This window comes from Prinia subflava, chromosome 16 (assembly GCF_021018805.1).
Source record: "Prinia subflava isolate CZ2003 ecotype Zambia chromosome 16, Cam_Psub_1.2, whole genome shotgun sequence".
Lineage (NCBI taxonomy): Eukaryota > Metazoa > Chordata > Aves > Passeriformes > Cisticolidae > Prinia > Prinia subflava.
Genome location: NC_086262.1, coordinates 7,960,073 through 7,981,628, shown reverse-complemented (window position 1 = coordinate 7,981,628; position 21,556 = coordinate 7,960,073). Strand labels below are relative to the sequence as shown.

Genomic DNA, 21,556 nt, shown 5'->3' with positions numbered 1-21,556 from the left:
AACCTGGACTTTAGAAACTGCTGAGGTGGATAGACTCTTTCAATACAGATAACCCTTATTATCAAGAAGCCCCAAAGTAAACAGGTATTCTTAAAGCTAAATTAAAACAAACACTCAGTGACAGAAGAAATTACTTTTCTTTCACAATTCTAACTGAAAACTACAATGTAAGCATAAATAAATTATTTGACAGCAGCAAATCAAAACAAACAAGTGGTGGGAAATGAGACCACCTGCTTCCTTTGGTCAGTGAACTGCTGTTGACAAAAACAACATGGAAATCAGAAACCAGGAAAGACCTCCCTGTCACAGTTTCCAGCTTAGTACCACCAGCACAAGTAGTATTTTGAGTCCAGCTGGCCACCAGATTGTCAACATTTATGATTTACAAAAATTGTTTTGGATGTTCTGTACATCAACAGGATAGGCACACCTGGGCACCTCACCCAGCCCTGCTTTCAACCTGGTTAAAACTCAAAATTCCTGTTGGCAGGGAGGTGTCACCAAACCCCTGTGGAGGAATTCAGGTTCTCTGTGGATCCTGTGAGCTGGGTCCCAGCATGGGAGCAAAGGGAGGACAAACTCCCTGGGCCTCTGCAGAGCCAGGAGAACCAGGCTGCCACCAAGTCAGGTGGAGACACTGTCCCACAGACTGCTTCCCACCACTTCATTTTCAATACAGTATCACAGAACTGTTAATGCTGGAAAAGGACTCAAAGATCCTCGTGTCCAACCATGCCCCCAGCCCTGCCAGCCCCACCACTAAACCTTGTCCCCAAGTGCCACATCCACACATCCATGAAATCCTTGCAGGGATGGTGACTCCACCACTGCCCTGGGCAGCCTGTGCCAGGGCTTGAGCCTTCCTATGAAGAAAATTTCTCTAATATCCAATCCAAACTTCCCCTGGCACAACTTGAGGCCATTTCCTCTTGTTTTATCCTCTGTTACCTGGGAGAAGAGACTGATCCCCACCTGGCTACACCCTCCTGTCAGGCTCCCTACTGAGCCTCCTTTTCTCCAGGCTGAGCAGCCCAGCTGCTCCTGGAAGTAGTCTGGAACAGCACATTAACTGCAATATCCTAATCAAAAGGTGTTCTTTATTAACTTCAAACACTGGCAGCAGCAGGATGCTCCCACACCAGCAGCTTCACCCAGGCACTGGCTGCCACACAGAAATCAAGGAGAACCACAGGACTGCCCTGGTTCACTCTGCAGTCCAAACCAGCAATTAAATATTTTCTACCTGCAACAATCACACTGCTCTCCTGAAATCGTACACTTAGATCTGAAGAAGAAAATAAAAGCACCAAGGAACAACAGCAATGACACTTCAATACACCAAGATATGCTGCAATTCTGAGCTGTCTTCTAAAATGATAAATGGGGCTATTATTAATTCAACAGATTGCTCAGCCTCCAAAAATATGAGTTACAATGTCCATTCACACACTATCTGTTATCCTCATTAACTTAGGTTGACCACATTTTATGGCCCTTAAAATGGGTCTGTTCCCAGAGGATTCCCACTACAAAACTGATTTACATTCTAAAGTGACAGGAGAGAAGGAAAAAAAAATCAAAAATCAGTCACCAGCAGGAAACAACAGAGTTCCTTAACTCCATTAAAGTGGCTAATTCTTCTGCTTGAAGATAAATATTCATTATGTATTAAATCTCATTAGTATATTACAAATTAAAAACTAGAGAAAATAAAAGAATCAAGATAAATTAATAAGAGTTAATCAGGGAACTGCAACTCAAGTACACCTTGTGTAAGTGAAGATCATTAGCAAGGTGCACACCACCACACTGATGCTTTTCTTTCCACACTATTTGAAGTGCTTCCTAGAAAATACAGCTAATAGTACCTTTAGCTACATTTACCTTTAAAACATGATCATAAATATAATGAGGAAACTACTCTGCACTTCTAATTCTCTGATCTTCCTACTGGAAGATTACACTGTAGTTGCAGAGAAGGATGTAAGCTACTTTCAAGTGTCTTTATACTCTCACTGGCATTTAATCACAATTACAGACAATTGAGGAGATTTAAAACAAGTGAACAGCTGTCTGGGCTGTGCCTTTGTCTCCAGGAACACCCAGCAGTGTGTGAGGCTGCTGACATGGCCAATGCTGGCTTCCCCAGCTACTGTGATACTGTGTTCCTCTGAAAACACTCATCACAGTTGTGCCTACTCAAGTTACACACACAACACCAGTTCCTTCAATAAATATTTCAGTAGGGTCAGTTTCTCTCTGGAGGCACACACTGCACAGAAGCTCCTCTTTTATTTCCATCTTTTTTTTTTTTTTTTAATTTACTGCAATGGTGGTATGACCAAAGAAGGATGTAGGAGTTTCTTAATATTTCCTCTGCTCATTAAATATTTTTCATGTAAACTTACAAATGCACTTGCAGTGAATCAAGTCACCAGCCAGATCAGGCTGGTCTAGTCTTCCACCAGACCAGGTTGCTCCAAGCCCCATCCAGCCTTGTCTTGGACACTTCCAGGGATGGGGCATCCACAGCCTCTCTGGGCACCCTGTGCCAGGGCCTGCCCACCCTCACAGGAAGAACTTCTCCCTAATACCCAATAACAGATATGACTGGATAAGTGAGTGTTTGTCACTCTGCCACAGGAGCACTGAGGTGGCAAGACTCAGCTCAGCCCAGGCACAGCACTCGGACACACTGGGTATACCAGACACTCAGCTCAGCACACCAGATCCTTGGCAGCTTAAAAAGTAAATTAAAAAGTAAAAATGGAAAGCAGCAAATGCAAACCAGAGGGCCTGGGGCACTCCCATGATTTGGCTGTACATATTGCCACCAAATAGTCCTGTGGCATCCCTCCAGGCATAAATCTCCCCCCCAGAATTCCAGCTTTGAGAAGAGACTGGAGAATTCGGAATAAAACAAATTACCTGTTTCACTCCAGAGCATGAAGACAGGTTTCTCACACTCCTAACCTGCACTTCATGGCAGACTGAAGCTTAAAGTACGTGCTGCAGCACAGAGCATATTACTGATGCTATCAGAGCCCATGAGCAGAGTCAGACTGACACTGCACAGAGCAAATTGCACCAAGGACAGCAAGTGGACTTGGTACAGGACACTGCTGACATCCCTGCTGGTAATGCACTGTGAGAGAAAAGTATTTTATGGAAGCTGAATATTTACATGCTCAGTAAGAGACACTGTCAAATATTAGTTTTAATGTTACCATATCTAGATCTAGGGCAGCTAAATCAATAGCAGTCTGGAGATCAAAGTCTGATTAACAGACAGGTGGGTTCTGAGCACAATAAACAGCTTTGTTTCAGCTCCATTAAAACATCTAAGGTGAAAGTTGGAAGAGATGTACCTGTGTCCCCAGGCACACTGCTGGGATATGATGTCCATCTTCCCTATGGAAAAGCAATTCTAGTATTTCAACTGCTCACAGGATGTGTACAACAACCTGGGAAGGACTAAGCTACACTCTCCAAGCACATATATATGCACCTATATATGCATGTGGCAGCATCAGTGAGTGTTCTGAAGAAGCAGACGGAATCCTGGACATTGGGGATGGTGACAAATCTTACCCTTCAAGCTTGGCTAAGCACTGTCATGTTTCTTCTCCTACCTACAAGCCTTCACACTATGTGGCACAGCAAAGGCTTGGAGGAAGAACCTTTTTCCACCCAGATATGACCAATAACAGCCATGAAATGGGGAATGGGGGTGTAAATAAAATACTCGATATAGAAGACTGCCATAGCCTGACTCAGGAATGCTCAGCTCAGCCGTGACTGCCAGGCTTTTGAAACTCAAGTAAGCATAATTTTAGAAAGAATGACCTAATCATCATCATCATTTACCCATCCAGATTAAATTTACATAGCTACTGCTGTTACAGAGCAGCCATAGGAATAATTGAAATCAAGGCAATTTTATTGCAGATTCATAGAATACTTTACAATAAGCTTTCTGCTGTAAAAGAGAAAGAATTTGCTGAAACCAGCAATAGATTTAAATACACATGAAAAAAATCTGTCTTACCACAATCATTTCTGAAGGTTCCAATATGATACATTCACAGCCTCGCTTCCCTCCAGACTGCTTGCCAAAACTAGAGTGGGATGGAAAAAAGCAAACAAAAAGGAATGAGATGAACAGCCTATTTTACCTTTTCAGTAACAAAAATAATTGGCAATGGTCCATGTTGTTAAAAAACAAAGAAAGGAACAAAGAAAAATTGATGAAAACTATTGTATGAAAAATGCTAATTAGATAGTATCATTACCATAATATTTTAATTTATTCAGCACCCCTCATCACAGCCTATGTAAAGTCCAAATATAAAGAATGTTCTTTTGTAAAATCATTACTACTTGCAGATACTCAAAACCACTTAAAATACATTTCAGTCCTGACAAGAAAACCTTAGTAAATTTTAATTAAACATTAAACAGGCCTTGTAAAACAAATATACATAAATTCCAAAGATTCCAAAATACTACTCAGTACACTGCATTTTTAATGAGAGCTCCCTCAATTATATGTCACCCCCTTCATCCTCCCAGCAAAGGGGGGGATAGAGAACCTCTTCTCTAATGAGCCTTAATTTGTGACCTCTGTCTTTATGTTGCTGTTTGTACCATCACAAGGAATGGGTCATGGTGATGGATTCTGTTTTAAGAAGTATGAAAGAACCCAAATGTAACAAAGCATGATGGGCAGTGTAAGACAGCAGCTGAGGAAAGCAGCTAAAAACAACCTGCTGTGCTTTAGCTCATCAACTCTAACAGGAGACTTCCTTCAGGACACTGAACAACAGCAGTGACTTTAGAAAAATCATCTCTGGAGAAGGAACCATGCAACCAGATCTGAGGGTGCTGGAGCTACCAGCAAAAGAGGACTGAGCTAGACACTGCTGGGGGATGTGTGGGGTGTGCTACAGACCAAGAACCTCTAGAATCAATCCATTTGTGACTGCAGTGGTACCTGGAATTGAACGTATCTGGCTGCGCAGATTAAGCAAGCTTGTCTTCCCTCCTGAGGTGGGAATTCTTGACCTACTCACTCCCTGGGCATGAGGGAAAGTGATTCCACCACCCCAGCACATGAAACAAAACTTCTTGATGAGCAGCACAGTGGCTGCATTAGCAGTTCAGTAGTTGTAGCTGCCGTGTTATGAACTCAGACTGTCAACATCCCTCACATTTTAGCACCTCACACCAGGTGAGATAACTGAAGAACTGGTTAATGCAAAGCAGAGATTAACACGTGAATTAGAAGGAAGTTAAGAGTGGAGACAAACCCTTAAAAAAAAGGGTCAGCTCCATCTGTTTTCACTGAGGTTATGTTTAAGAAGTACATCTGAAACTCCAGCCACACAAGATTTGAGTTACATACACAGTCATCTTGATGGCAAAGATCCACTGAAACCACCAGCACTTTACACAGAATGCTGAAAAAACCTCCTGTTTATAAACAACACTCCAAAACTTCTGTAGGATATATGCAACTATGGGACAAGAATTTAAGGAACTAAACTGAAGCTAAAAAACTAAACTAAGTTGAAGAAGGAGTGGTTGTGATTAGATATTAGGAAGAAGCTCTTCCTTGTGAGGGTGGTGAGGCCCTGGCACAGGGTGCCCAGAGAAGCTGTGGTTGCCCCATCCCTGGAAGTGTTCAAGGGCAGGTTGGATGGGGCTTGGAGCAACCTTACCCTGGCCATGGCAGGGGTTAGAACCAGGTGAGCTTAAATGTCCTTTCCATCACAAATCATTCTGTGATTCTCAAACTCTGAAGTTACTCAAGTGAAGCTTTAGAATAATTGCAACAAAGAAATTATCAGTGTAATCCAGTTAGGAGAAACAATTACAGTTAATAGGAGCACAGCAGCTCCCATGTCAAGTTTTGATTTTGCTAATGGTCTACTGAAGGAAAAGAAAATGAAATTAAATTACATGAGTGCAACATAGTCATAAATGACATGACAACTGAAACTTTCTCACACAGACCAGACAACCACAGATTTCATGTAGAAAACTGCCATTTTCACACATCTATAGTAAGAGACTCAGAGTACAAGTTTTCATGCCTTCTTTCATGCTTTTTCCACACAGCACATGATCCAGGCATGAGAGTCTTGTGTTTTCGTAACACATAAAAATAATGGCTAAACTACTCTAACTCCTACAACAGTTAATTCAGTTCAGAAAATACAGAACTATCATTTTTAATGTCAGCTCCAATACTGAGCTGAACTGAAATCCAAGTCAGGATTTCTCTACAAACTAAAAACCCTAGTGAGATCAACTTTGCCACAGGATTATTTTCGGTTTTAAAAAAATGTTAAATAACTTATAATTGTATTCCCTATAGCAGAAAACGAAAGATTTTTTTTTCCAAAACGCCAAAATCACAAAGGAATCATGCGCACCTGGAAGTTTCAGGTTTTGCACCTTTTTAAAACTAGAAAAGATCAGTATCAGTTTTATGACAAAACAGATTACTACTATTGCTACATCCCCCGTAGTTAGGAAAATGCACCAATTTCCTGTTGCAGGTTGTTCAAGCTAAGTATTTTTGCTGTCTAACTACATTTGATCAAACTCCTGGAGGTCAAGGAGGAGTTGTTTTCTTTTACATAAACACATTCCTCAAATTCAGCCACTGTCCAGCCTCCCTTTGCTTATGTTGCAGCATTTGCTAATTAAGTAATGGCAGTAAACACCAATGAGGACAAGAAGAGTGCTTGGAGCAAAGGTCACGGTCTTGGCCTTATTTCTGTTCCATCAGGCACTTCACAACAACCAAACACTTGGAAAAGGATCAGGTTCCAAAGACAAAACCTACCCAGTTAATCTTAAAGAATAAACTACTCATATTAACCAGTCAATAGGTCAAGTTTCATTATTTCCTGGTACACACCATGGATGTTTTATTGATTATTCCACAGCAGAGCTCCTTTCAAAGGAGCCTGCATATGGTTTTTCCCCAGCCATAACTACCACTATGTCTTGAAAATAGCAACTTTTAACATTCTTAATTAACATACACAACATGTTTTAGAAACATGGGTTTTATATTTCTTGATGACTTATTACATATTTTTCCTCTAGAATACAAATATTTAGCTTCTCTATCAGTTAAGAGGTTTGCTGACATCAATATCTAATTCACTAATCTGCCAATTATAATCAAGGCTTCAGAACAACATCCATTCCTAAATGTTTGTAAATGGAAAAGGTTCAGTTGAACAAAGCTCTGGAAGTGGAGGAGAGAAAACCCACTTGGGAAACAAGAGCAAACTTTGAAATGGAACATTCTTCCAAAGAAGAAGGAACATTTCTGTGACAACAAATTACTTGGAGAAGTCTTTAGCTAGTGATTAAAGACCCACCCAAACCTGAACCATGCTGTTTCTCAAAAGAGAGAGCTGTGGAAAGTAAATCTAATTCTGAAAGAGATGGGGCAATCTTATCTTTTGGTACTAGAAGACAACTTTGCTGTGGCACCAAGAACACAGTGCTGTTTGCAGGAGCTGTTATTAGTTGTTTTAGTTACCCAAGTTGGCACCCAACAAGACCCTGACCACCGACATCTTTTCCCAGGGTCAGGTTTGCTTCCTGGAAAGATCCAATCCAAGAAGTCCTTGGATTTCAGTCCTCCTGCTTACCAACCACCACAGCAGCTTCCCCAGCCAAAAGCACATCTCAAAAACACTGCGTCCTCCTGATATCATATGTGGCAAGATATATAAGAAAATTGGGGAAGACTCACTGAAGTACAGCACATTACACATGCTTTAGTGCTTTAAGCTGAGTGGGGAAAATAATCTAATTAAAAATTTAAATTAACAATGGAAGTGTAAGAAAACATGAAACTAATGTAAATTAAGCTCTACTTACAATAAAAAAATTGTCAAAGGACATACTACCACTGGTATAATCATTAAAGTTTTAAATGATCCAGCAATTTAATCAGCATTGTTAACACATGTGTGATTTAAATAAGTCTTAAATTTAATATCATTCTATAGCTTGGCACTGCTGGAAACCTAGAAAAAAATCAGTACTATAAAACTGCAATACAATTTTTTTTATTTATAATTTTATTGTATGCTCCCGTCACTTAATATTCATCTATTTCATCTGCATCTTTAATTTTCACACACTCACTCGATGGTCTGCAATGCTGTCATGGGAAAAAATGTCTTCCATATACCAAAGGCAGCTTTGTTTATCCTTGATTTATGGATGCCTCATTTGCAAGAAACCATTTTTTCCTTCTGATTCACTGCTACTCATAATCAAAAATGCTTAAGCAGTTGCATCATCTGAGAAAAGAATGTGAGTTAAACTGGCATAATCTCTCATACCAACAACTAATGGGTGTTCAGGCCATGGGACCAGACTGGAGCTACCAAAATGTAGAAGCTCAGGACTGCAGATAACAGCTCTGAGGCCAGGCTGGACAGAGCCTGCAGAAACTTGGCCCAGTGAAGTGCCCCTGCCCATGGTACTGGGCTGGAACCAGGTGAGTTTTGAGGCCCCTTCCAACCCAAACCAGTCTGTGATTGTGTGACATTCCTTGGTTCATCTGTCCCTTTTCCACTGTGGGATTTGCTCATCTCTCTGCAACTGCAGAGTACCTTAGAAGTGCAGGTACCTGAGTATGTGCTTGACTTCACTGACACAGGGAACAGAACAAAATCAGTCACTGGAGGGAGCCTTCTGCATCTGAAAATACTCCCATTTTCACACTCACGCTCACTCTCCAAAACAGGAAGCTGTTAAAACTTCTTTAAGGTACTAGACCTTTTATAACAAATCTTACTTTTATAAAGTCAACTATTTAGAAATGCCTCAAATGTAACATATATTGAACATAGCTCTTGAAACAGAATGTGCACAAACATGGCTTTCTGAACACAAATGTTTGAAAATTCTCATATCCAGCTGTTGTGCAACCTGAGTATTTGGTGATGAAATGCTTCTGGAATGGCAAAACTGACAAATTTAAGCAATAGCCATCTTATTTTGCTGAAACCTTTCCTGATATCAATATGCTCAATTGAGTTATTCAATACTGATAGCTTCTCATTCTTCATTACTCAGAATATCGTACATACATTAAAGGTAAAAACACAGCCTGTCCTGAAGAGCTTTCAGCCTACAAACAGATGGAGACTGAGACTGTCTTATTATGTGTTTCAACACTAATCAGCAAGCATCTTCAAATTTACAATATTCTATTACATCGTGAAAGAATATTTTCAGATATTTCAGACATCAAAGCCATCAATGGCAGGATGTCAGGCACTTAATGTTCTGTTCTGTATTTTCCAGGAACTACAAAACCATAACATTATCCTGTCTGTGTAAATTGGTGTCAATAATGCACAGTTATCTGTGACCATCAATAAAGCTACCTGCAGGAGCTTTACTGCAGTAACACTCTGTACTGTATTACATGTAGAACGGGGCCAGGGCCCTGATATACCAGTTTATCAAGATAACAAACAAAGGGTTTGCAGGTATTTTGTTTTTATGAATATACCTGTCTCTCAAACTGCCTGTCTGCCTGTCAGGCTTCTTTTAGGTACATCATGATGAAGATAAATTGTACTCGCCACTGCAAAGTGAATCCCATGACCCCACTTATCCAGTAACCTGGATGCATTTCTTCCATGCAAAAAGATTTTGTACGGAAGGGCACAACTGGGCCTGGAAGAGACAAGATGCATAGGGAATAAACATGTTGTGTGGTTGGTTTTTAACACATGAAAATGTGTTTTTCTGCAAGTCAGGGGGGGCTACAAGGGCATATAGTGACAGGACAAGGGGGAATGGTTCTAAGCTGACCTAAGTAGGTTTAGATGAGATATTAGGAAGAAATTCTTTCCTGTGAGGGTGGGGAGGCCCTGGCACAGGTCGCCAGAGATGCTGTGGCTGCCCCATCCCTGGAAGTGCTCAAGGTCAGGCTGAGTGGGGCTTGGAGCAACCTGTGATTGTGGAAGGTGTCCCTGGCCATGGCAGAGGGATGGAATGAGATAAGCTTTAAGGTCCCTTCCAACCAAAACCATATGTGATGCTATGAAAAAGCATTTCATTTTTCCTCTCCTTGCAGAGTACCTCTTGTGCAGAACAGTTTTTCCAGCAAACCCCTGGATATCTACTGAAAAGCTGCTGTTGGTCAGATCCAAGACAAAATGCATTCCTTTAGCAATGAATGTACAACACAAGTATATTAACGGCTGGAATAACCATCAATATTCTTAAACACCAATCTAATTATTCTAAAAATGTAGTTTTATACTTAAATTTCTTCACCATTGTTTGGGAAGTAACACTGAGGGAAAATCCATGAAGTTCCATAACAGGCAGTAACAGCCGCAGTGACTGCAGGCAGAAAAGTCAGGATCTGCCCTTCCTGCACTGCAGTCATGACACAGGAGCATACTCAACATCAAAACCCTCATAGGAATAACCTGTTTTTCTGGGCCTCTCCATGGAGGTCTCAATTTCACTGGATTTGTCTCAGCCCAGCCATGATCTGAGCAATGGGGTTGGTTGGTGGGGAGTTGCCTGAGGCTCCCAGGTGCATCAGGAGGCTCACAGCAGCTGCTGAGCAGCCCCAAATGTCTCCACTTGTGAAACAGAACAAGGAGATAGAAAAAAAGGTCCATCAGCACAGACCAAAAGTTTCAGCAAATGTAAGTGGCAGAGTTTACGTGATATCGTATGCTGTGCAAGTCCTGGGCTCTTCAAAGTAACTTCATTAGAAAAATATTGTAATACTTAACTCCATCAGGAAATGGTTTAAAGGAAACCAGACACCACAAGATACACGGCTGAATGCAAAACACCTATTTCAATTAATGCTCAGTCATCAAAACCCATTTCTGCATTAGCTCTCAATAACAACATTTAGCAGGTTTATCTCTTAAGCCTGCTGAAGTTTTAATTGGAAATTATTTTGGAGGCTGTGTAACATGCTACTCAATTTGCAGGCTGCAAGCTCAAGATCTCTGTATTAATTACTTTATACTCCGACATGATGACCCTTTGAGGAAGCCTGTGTCTCACCAACCACTTTCTGTGCAGCTTTCCAGCTATTCCAAGATAATGGAATCGCAAAGTTTTAGTAAAATTGTACTTTAGTTATAAACAAACCATACGTGACTCATTTCTTTTAATTTCCTTTCTCTTACACTTCAGTTTAACGAACAAAAAACTCTTTCTGTGGCACAATCAGTATCTCTTGCAGTCCACAAAATTTCTAAAGGGTTTATGCTGCAAGGAACCATGAATAGACCAAAAGGAAATTATTGCTACGGGGAAAATATGGATGAGATTATTTGGCCATACAGTTGTGACAGGTCTGAACACCGTCTTTCTTCATTTTTTGACTTTCTTAGAAGGTTAGTCTATATCAAACAAGATGCACCATGTACTCTTAGTCTGCAACACCTTCCCAGCCCTCTCTCGACATCAGCAAGCCCAATAGAAGTTGCTGCACTTAGGGACACCAGGACACAGCTTCTCACTAGCATGTTGCCTCTTCTCATCCACATTCCCTTTTCCCTTGCAGTATTTTCATGCCAGCACTAGCTCTGCCAGAAGAATTTAAATCTGCACAGCTGGATCTGAATTAATTAGTTTTACAAATACATTTATTGGTAGCATTCCCAAGTTGTTGCTTCACTTACTGGCTGTCAGGCAATGCTATAAGTTACAGCCACCACTTAATAAACATCCAGGGAAAACATCACCTCACCCAGAGCCACAAATGCACTGAATAACCTGATAACTGCTTTTATTCTGTGCTGAGTACTAAATCTCTCAGACTTGATAAGCACAGGGATGAACCCTGAAGCTCCCTTTAAGAGAGTAGAGAAAATAATCCACAATAGTTAGTTCCAGTGAAGCATACACTCAAGAGTATTGTATTGTGACTGCAATACTTCCAGTCACACAGTAAGAAACGTAAATCCCAATTATGGCAACAATTATCACAGTTCAGAACCTTATGGGCAACTGCCAGTTTGTCAGAAATTAGGTTTATTGTATGGCAGCAGGGGACTGGCGTACATGGATCCAAACCATGGGAGCAGAGGGAGGAAAAAAACTATTCACACTCCAGACACTGGGACTGGGATGGAAATGAGAAAGAGGAAGAGCAGAGTTTGAGGAGCACTGGGACAGAGCTTGGACAGAGCAGACGGTGCAGTCTAAGTAGAAGCAGTATTCAAGTTAAACCTGGAAAGGAAGGATCAGGAGACAAAAAAGACCAGTCTACCTTGCAGTGGCAGAAGCTGGGAGTACAGGAGCTCTGAGCCACTGCTTTGCTTTTGCAGCAAATGGTACAAATTCACAAGTATTTGCAGAAAGCAGCACTACAGGCTTCAGAAGTAAAACTCATCCAACTTTAGATGGTGCATTTGAGGTATAAATATGTTTGAGAACAAAGTTACATACATCAAAATTATGGCATTTTGTTAATCTTTAAATTCTTCAAATTGCAAATCAATCTCAGATTCTTACTTTCCAACACTAACAGTCCTGTGAAAGCACAGTATTTTCTGTGCTTCTGGCACTTCACACAGAACCGATGCAAACACTATTAACAGTCAGTCAGTTGCAAAATTTAATAAAGTATTGTTACTCGCAAATACTAATACAAAACAAGCTAAAATAATTTCAACCCAAGCTGTTGTTCATGATGCAAAACTGGAGTTCCTCTTTCACTATGACCATTTTCTTGATCTAAGCATTTAGCTCTTCTCCTTTTACTAAAGAAAAGAGAAATGGCTAATTGAGTCACTGATGCATCCACAACTCTCATGAAAAGATATCACACAACCATGAGGCCATTTTAAATAAAGTAATTTTTAGCAAAGAAATGTACTACATGAGTAGAACAACGATTCCAGTTTTCTCCACTTGAGAGATTTTGGAAGGACTGGGAAAAGAGAAGTGTTTGTTTCAATAAGACTACATCTTGAATGTTTCAAGAGTTTGTATTTTTCCCTTGGAGGTTCAATTCTCATAGCTGTAGGAGGCTGTCAGCCACATAATTGGCATCAAAAGTTCCTCCAGGTCCTTGATATATCTCCTATGGATAATCTTGCTGTGAGTAATCTCCTTCAAATATCCTGTTCACATGAATTATCTTCATTAACAAGCCAGGTTAACACAAAACCTCTTTAACTTGCTGACATGATTTTCCTTTCACAAATCCGTCAATCCTGTTCTTTTATTCTGGCCATCGCTTTCATGCTAGAAGCAAATTCTTCTCCTCCAATGCCAAATCTATTAACAAATCTATTCTCCAGGCAATAGGGTAATCAAGATGATGCCATCTTTGTGCCTGGTCTTACTGACTGATCTGCCTCTTAACTTAAAAATCTTGCAGGGCTGCTCTCATGATGAGCAAGTGACCCACTCCAGGTTTCACAAAACAATAGCACTCCTGAACTTATAATTGACTCATCACAGTATGATTTTGGTTGAAAGGGACCTTAAAGCACATCTTGCTCCACCCCCATGCCATAGGCAAGGACACTTTCCACTAGCCAAAACTGCTCCCAGCCCTGTCCAAATCGGCTCAGAACACTTCCAAGGATGGGGCAACCACAGCTTCTCTGCTCAGTGTCACTCAAGGACCTTCAGCCACTCAAGGAGCACTTTTAAATATCCAGCCTACAGTTAAATTCAGTCCTGTATGTTCTTACTAGTACTTCCTAGGAAATTCAAGTATATGGAAATGTATGTAAGCTGGAGTTGGCGTTAAGTCTATCCACTCACAGTCAGCTCATGCTGACTCAAGCGAAACACAGTGAAATAAAAATGAGTGATGTGCAAGGTCAAGCAGAGGATCACCCTGGGTACTCAGGGTATTACTTGCCCCAGTTCAGCTCAAGTCTAATACTGTGCTTCAGTGAAAGCATGTCAGTGTTCAGTGTCTCAACCCCGAGACACAGACGGGCTCCTGGCACAAGCTCTCCACAGCCGATGCTGCTGGCCCCTTCTTGCTTCACACAAAAATCCTGTGTGCCATTAAACACAGCCTCCAACCAAACAGCACAAGCTATGTGATCTGCAGTCCTGTTTTTGCAATGCACAACTCTACTCAGAACAGTCACACACCACAAATTATTCAAAGGGACCCCAAGGTAATAAGCTGACTACAAATTCTGTTATAAACTTAAAAAGGCAAACTAGATTGAGTGCAGTATTTCACAAAGAAATTTCAACGTGCTGAAAAAGTCTTAGAAATTTTAAATTGAATTACCTGAACATTTCTTTCACTATCAAACTTTAGAAAAACAAAATTATGAAATTATTTTAAAACACTTTAAAAATTACAGTAACACAAATACATAGGAAGCAATTACTGAAAAAAAAAATTGCCTTAAGTAACAACAGTAACTCAATTATTTTACATACCTGCAAGGTGGCAAAAACATTGAATCCTTCATGAGCACAGACCCAGAAAGCAGGATATACCAGCATCTTGCAATAGTTTCTGAGCTGTAAGAAAAGAAATCACTGATATGTACTTCTCCTTACAGCACTTCAGAATTGTTACCCAAAACATTATTGTAGTAAAATAATGATTTATCATTCTACCAGTTCAATATGTAAGAACATGGGAACTGTAACTGGACCAGGATTGTTTTTTTAAACATTCACATAAGGAATGTTTCTCATACTTTACATTTTGACATTTAACTCAGCTTAAAAATTTACTTTATTAAAATGAAATTTTTGGTGAAAACACTTTATTGCAGTGAAAGTATACACGAATGCTATAAATACAGCTACATATAAATGCTATAGCACACAACCCCACACACAGATACTGACCTGCTGCTGGAGCAGGTGTGTGTCACACACACCCACCACACCAACAAGCAGGTAGCATCTCCTTTAGACTGGGGTGTGCTGGAAGCTGTGCCTTAGAAAGCTAGGACTAGCTGTGAGATGATAAATATGCCATAAGCAATGCTAAAATATGAGGAAAATAAAAGCATATTTGCCTCCCAGCAGGAACCTAGAGAACTGTAAGCTAAAATACCGATTTTTGCAGTGTAAAGTGACAGTGCTAGAGCTCCATCCCTCTCCAGTACAGGCTGCTCTGACAAGGAGCCATGCAGGCAGTGCCAGCTCCAGGGATACACTGCCACCTACTGAGTGTCACCAGGGCTCCCAGCACTGCAGAGGGGACACTGCCTGCCTTCCAGTGCCTCCTGCCACTGTCACTGTCACTGACACACACGCTCTGCTGTCCCTGCGAGCCGAGCTGGAAAGCCACAGGCACCTCCCAAACATCAACACTGCACTACTGCTACAGCCACCTCTGCATAAGCTTTTATCAATTATTGACAACGACTGAAAAGCAAATGACTTAGAACAACATGCAAAACATTGGGTTTGCTCACATTTCTGCTCAAGAACTCCAACAAGTGCTACGTACTCACCAAAAGAGAACTTGGTTGCCCTTGTACCTCTCATAGCGGGCACTCGACGACATTATTCTGAGGGAAGAGGAAGAGAAGTTTAAATTCAATTTTAATCCCCAAAGATCATAAGCCATTAATCACCACATTTCAGTAAAATCACTTTCAGGTTCTAAGACCTCAAATTCAACTATTTTTTTTTGTTCTGAACAAAGGATGTGCTTAACTGGAAAATTCAAATTATTATGGTGTTCTTCATTATCCAAATAGATAACAGACAGCATGTTTTCCAAGTGTTTAAATCACTCCCACACACTGGAATTACCCATAGCAATGGAATTGAAGGACCTAAAATACTTCCAAAGCACTTTTTTGTGCTTTGTTGCCCTTCCATTTTATGGATTCTGGGACCATCTGAATGTCTGAAGCATTAAAAAGCTTTTGTAATCTGGAGTTAAGGCAGGGCACTGTCTATATAGTCCTTTGAAGGCAAATGGGAGTAAGCTCTGCCTTCCTTCTTAGAAGAGTTAATTAGTTTAGATTCTGTGCCACATTTTTGCAGTGATTTAACTCAGCAATGGATTTGGCCACTGCTCTGCCACCTCAAATTGCAGGCACACAAAAGCTCTGCTTATCTCCACAAAAAAGTCATAGATGTGTGTTAAAAAACTCAAACTGCAGAGTACTTCACCTTAGCTGGTGTTCCCTGAAATGTGATAGAATGTCCAGGCCATGAAGGAAAGAATAGATAGTGTTCAAGTCCTAAAAAGGAAAAAAAAAACCAACCAATAAACATAAGCAATCTCATTCACATCTAATCACTGACTGTTACTTTTCAGATTCTGCAGTAAATTACACAGAATTGTACAAAGCCCAGATTAATAGGTATGTCAGCACATACACAGACTTGAAGAACCCTGTCTACATTTGAGCTGTGGAAATGAAAAGAGTGAAGTGCATCTGATGCATATACACTGACCTGAAAAAAAATTTATTAAAAATATCCCTGAAAATATTAATTATGTGAATGGATACAGTAGTAAGCAACATATGGAATAAGACAAATAGAGCAGGCCTATTCATTCAAGCTCAAAAATTGTTGAAACTTTCTAAGATCTCTTTAAAGAAGGAATTTTTCAAAACCATTGAAAACCTAAGCCACTATATAGGGTGCAGAGAACCACCAGAGTACCTTTTCATAGCAAAGGGGTTATATTTAGAGAGGAAAAATTTTCATGTCCATGTCAGACCTAGCTGGCAGACCCACTACAAACTACACCATGTTACTGCCTCTCTTGCTCAGCCCAGTCCATGTCTGGAGGGAACATCAAAATGTACTCCAAAATACTCTTTGGCAAAGATGAAAACAACAGAGCTTTAGAGGTCTCTCACTACTACCACTACTCAGCAACACACATCAGTGTCATCCACTAGCAACCACAGAAACAAAAATATTAAAACATGAAGATTATTTTGCTTTATAAACTGAACTTTACATAGAAGCTGTAATTAGGAGATACAGCTGTTTAAACTTCTCACCAGACAGAATCCTCTTCAGTCACAAAAATATCTGTGCTGATGGTGCAGACCACATGGTGGGGAACAGCTCACTAGGGCTATTCATCACTTAATTTACTGTCCTGAACAGGTGGGCTGTTCAGAGTCAAATACACACACAACAAAATCATTATATGCCACAGGGCAGTCTCTTCAGCTTGGCCTTGAAAGGTATGTTCTGAATTTTCAAGTAGTGCATTTATCCAGTGTTTACATAAGATAAATCAATATGAATTCTGGCCTCAGAATTTACAATGGATTTACTTCAGAAAAGTTCTTTGGCTTCATAGTCCATGTTTAGCAATAGAACTGATATGGACCATTGTATCAAATGAAAGGTCAGACATAATTGTGGACCATGTTAAACCAATAAAACTCAGGGGTTTTTTTTTTTAATGTCATTACCAAACCCCATGAAAATTAAACAGAAGGCCTGAATTTGTAACACATTTACAAAGCACTCATTTCACAGAGTCCACTCTAATTTTAATCCTCAAAAGCTGCCACCAACATGATTTTATTAGTGAACCATCCAGGAGCACTAGCTATGGACAGACTCTGAACTCACCACAGCCTGTCAGAGGTGGGCACCCAGCAGCCAAAGAGTTATTTCAGATAACCAACAGCTCCCATTCCTGAGCTTTCCCTGTTTCTGAGCAGGGAACTAACTCAACTTCTCCACCTGAAAGCATTAGGCACAGAAATGCAGCATAGAGTGGCTTAGTAGTTAACAATATCTGACTCTCCCAGGCCAAAAGAAGGATACTCACAATTCCTGTAAAAGTTGGGCAGCCAGGAGAGACACAGTATTTGGTATTAAAATTAAAGCTGAATTTTCTAAGTCTTTATAATTCATTGTGTCTATACAGAGACACGTAAAATTATAAAACTGTACAGGTTTTCCTACACTTTCCAGTACTTTTTTACATAACTAGGACTAAGATGTAACAGAACATGTCGAAAATGTTTTAGATAAGCAGTTCTGTAGTTATAAGTTACAGAAAACTGTAAGCAGAACAAGAGCATATGTTCCCCTTTTAATCACAAAGTTTTTAACTTCTGCATATGAAAAATGACCACATCCTGACTTGTAAATTCTTCTCTACAACTCCCCAGAATGCAGACCCTTTGCAAGTTCACTCAGCCTGGACTGACCCCTGCCCTCCACCTGCAGCACACAGGACTGCTGTACTGACACACCGAGGAGCTTGAAGAACAAACAGCTGGTAAATTAAAGAGATAAACATTTGTTTAAAGGGATCCATGTCTGGAAAGCATCTCCCAACTCCAGCCTCATCTGTTGAGATCAGCAGCAGCACAGGAACAGCTGAGCAGAGCACAGCATAGGGAAGGCAAAGGTTCCTACTCCCCCACCCAGCAAAAGGCATTTAAATTACATGCCCACTATTACTGCTCTAATGTGGATAAACGTAATAAATTACATGATAAATGTAATTCACTACCCAGCCAGGTGACACACCAAGAAGCTAAACACATTGGCTACCCACACAGCAGTCTCTATGGGTGGTTTTAAAACATGATCTGTAATGCCTTCCCTAAAAATACCTGACTTGTAAAGCAAAGCCCACTCCTAGTCCTGCAGAGAAGGCGATCCTGAGTGCCACTGAGAAAAAGAACTAACTCAAAAATCTCCTGGGAAGGGATGTGAGGTGCCTTTTTCTACCCTACCTCAAATGTACCCAGCCAATGTGTTTTCCACGTCTTAGTGAAATAAAGCCTTTTTTGCTTGTTTAAATAGATACAACCAGGTAGAATTCATCCTCTCCTTCACATGCCACTTCAGATTCTAACACGGGAGGGTACATGCAGTGCATATATCCCAGTTTTTCCCAATAAAATGAAAATTACCTATCAGTCATAGTTTGTGAAGTTTTCTTTAATGCTTCCAGCTCATTTCAGACTAAGTGCTTAAAATAGCACTGAAATCACATTTCAAATACTATATTTAGAGTCTCATTCTATATTTTTGCCGGCAAGGAACATCAGTTAATCCGAGGGTGGCTGGACATGGGCAGGGGCTGTGGCCACCTCGTGGCCAGAGGCTGAAATCCAGCTGCACCATGCTCCCAAAAATCCTCCTCCAACAGAGCTGACAGCATTTATTTCTCTAACTCAAAATTTACAACAGCTTCTAATACAATTCTCAGTTTTATTTTTAGAAACAGTTTCATTTCACCACAGAAGTTATAAACAGTGGACAAGCACATAACCTCAGTACAAAGGGTAGTGATCATTTTCACAGATATTTTCTGATACTCACTACAAAAAGTGATGCCAAAGGGCAACATTCAGCTTCGTGTCAGCAGAACACAAATCACGTGCCAGAATTTTACAGCCCCTTTCCATATCCTTTCTTATAATCTTTCTATTAGTTTCTTTTCTTTGTCAAAATCCAACCAAGATACAACTATTGATGAAACACAATTTCTCCAAATACTCCAAACTAAACAATGAGCTCAGTATGATTTTATTTTGCCATCTTCAGAGCTTTTCATCAGCTGAAACAATAGCTAAAACTGAGGCACAGCATCTACCTGCAAATGCTATGCTCACAACAGATTCTTCAATCTTTGACAGAAAACAACCTTGACTAAGGTTATTTACAGAGAAAGTAACCAGCTAAAACTGCGGCTCCAGCAACTCAAGAGAAGGTGGGGAACTGGGCAAAGAGTAATCAGTAATCAATTAACAACTAGGCAGTTAATCCTGTTAGAAAGGAGATTTTCTGTATACCATAGACTGCAGTGATCCTGCACCAAGCTGCCAGTGACAGATCATTCATTCTCTGCCTCCAGTTCTCCCAGCAGACACGTTTAAAACAAGCAGAGGATATCTGTGTCTTCCAATTCTTCCCATGACAGAATACAGTGAATAAAACAGCGTGTGCTTCAGCAGCAGTGCAGAGACCAAGGGATGGCTCTGTGGATGGCATTGCTATCACAAAAGCGTGGTCAGCAGCAGCCTCAGCTTCCTTCAGCAGCAGCTTTTATCATCTCTAGCACACACATTCCTCAGCAAAAAGCATAACCAGCCGCTAAACCAAAGGTGGTGTAAAAATACAGAGATTTTAGTAAAAATATCATGTTATATAAATATATATTCTTTTATGGAAACATCCTCGTCCCAATACAGTTAGAAGTGAGCCACCTGAATACCCAGACCACTTCTCTTTTTCCCTGCCAGATGCTAACTCTCAGAGATACCATAAGAGAGGAAAACAAAAGAAGCATCAACTGAAAACTCACCAGATAAAAGTAAAGACACCAGCTAACTGCCACAATCAACCATTTATCCCAAAACATTTCTTTGAAAATAATTTGCTCGTAGTTTTTTTGCAAGGACGGTGAACTATTAGTTTCTTAATTGTTAATTTTTAAAATAAAGAAGTAAGTACAGCCAGCCAGAAAAATCATCAGGAGAATACAATCCAAACTCAAAGTGCTGAGGAAGTGATAGTCACCCTTAAGTTCCATTGCTGGCATCTTTTTAAAATATGACCAAGATTTGGATGCTTCTGAACAAGCACCACAGTGCAGCAACACCAAAATTTGCAGGTAGGTATTGTTTCCTTTTGCTTCACCCTCATCTCACCCAATCTCTGGCCTTTAATCCAAGAAGCATGTTTACAAATCTTGGAATTAAGGCTCTGGTGGAACAACAGTGGTCTTGAACATGGAGTTCTGACCACAAAGTTTCCCAACCAATGACTCTAGCCAGCACAACTGTAATTCACATGAGCTGCATCCAGATGTTTAAAGTCCAAAACAAGGTCCAAGACAAATCCTCCTGCAGTGTTAACAGGGAATAAAGGAGGGGAAAAAAAAAAAAGAGCTCTGAAGGATGGAATGACTGGATCAAAAGCAACTTTGCCCTTCAAAAACACCAAACAAAAAACTAATGCTTCACTTTATGTGGCAACAGCCAGGTGTTCCAGTAACATACTATTATTACTAATATTATTATTATACACTGAACAGGAAATCTGGTCTATTTCTAAGGAAAATAAATTGTTCTGAAATGACCTCATAGACACAACCTCAGCTGTTGCAATCAGGTATTAGGGATGCTGAGGAAGCGATAAATCCCCACAGACTCCTTCCAGCAGTGCCTGTCATGTCCTGTCCCTCACGGCAGCAGGCAGAGCCAGCCCGGTTCCGACAGCTGCTCACTGCAGGGACCCAGGGATGCTCCCACAGACACCCCAGAGCCACCCTGCACCTGAAACAAGGGGGCCCAAAGAAAGCAGACTGGCGTTATTCATTCATGTATTATTCATTCAGTCCAGAGTTTTGCTCAGGGAATGAGAAAAGAGCAGAAACCTGCACCAGAGCACCAGCACTTCAAAGCTGCGTGTAAAACCAGCTGTGTCAGCAAGTTCCAGACAGATTGCTCTCACATGCAAACCTGTCCCGAAGAGCTGCACAAAACCTGTCTCTCAATCCACCCCAAACACTTTTAATTCCTGTTGCAAGAACATGTGCTTGGCTCACTCAAGGCTCCCCACGCCCAGC

General features: G+C 40.6%; 1 protein-coding gene across 11 annotated transcripts in view; it reads right to left on the bottom strand.

The window, feature by feature from the left end:
• RAPGEF6 (Rap guanine nucleotide exchange factor 6) overlaps positions 1–21,556 on the bottom strand; it is a 119,413-nt gene that overhangs the window by 78,396 nt on the left and 19,461 nt on the right. For all 11 annotated transcript variants that reach the window (XM_063413377.1, XM_063413386.1, XM_063413381.1 and 8 more), the window contains exons 2-5: positions 16,159–16,229; positions 15,489–15,545; positions 14,455–14,538; positions 4,052–4,121 (exon numbers count right to left, since the gene is read on the bottom strand). In XM_063413377.1, coding sequence (XP_063269447.1) covers positions 4,052–4,121; positions 14,455–14,538; positions 15,489–15,545; positions 16,159–16,229 — 282 coding nt within the window. The remainder of the gene's footprint in view (positions 1–4,051; positions 4,122–14,454; positions 14,539–15,488; positions 15,546–16,158; positions 16,230–21,556) is intronic.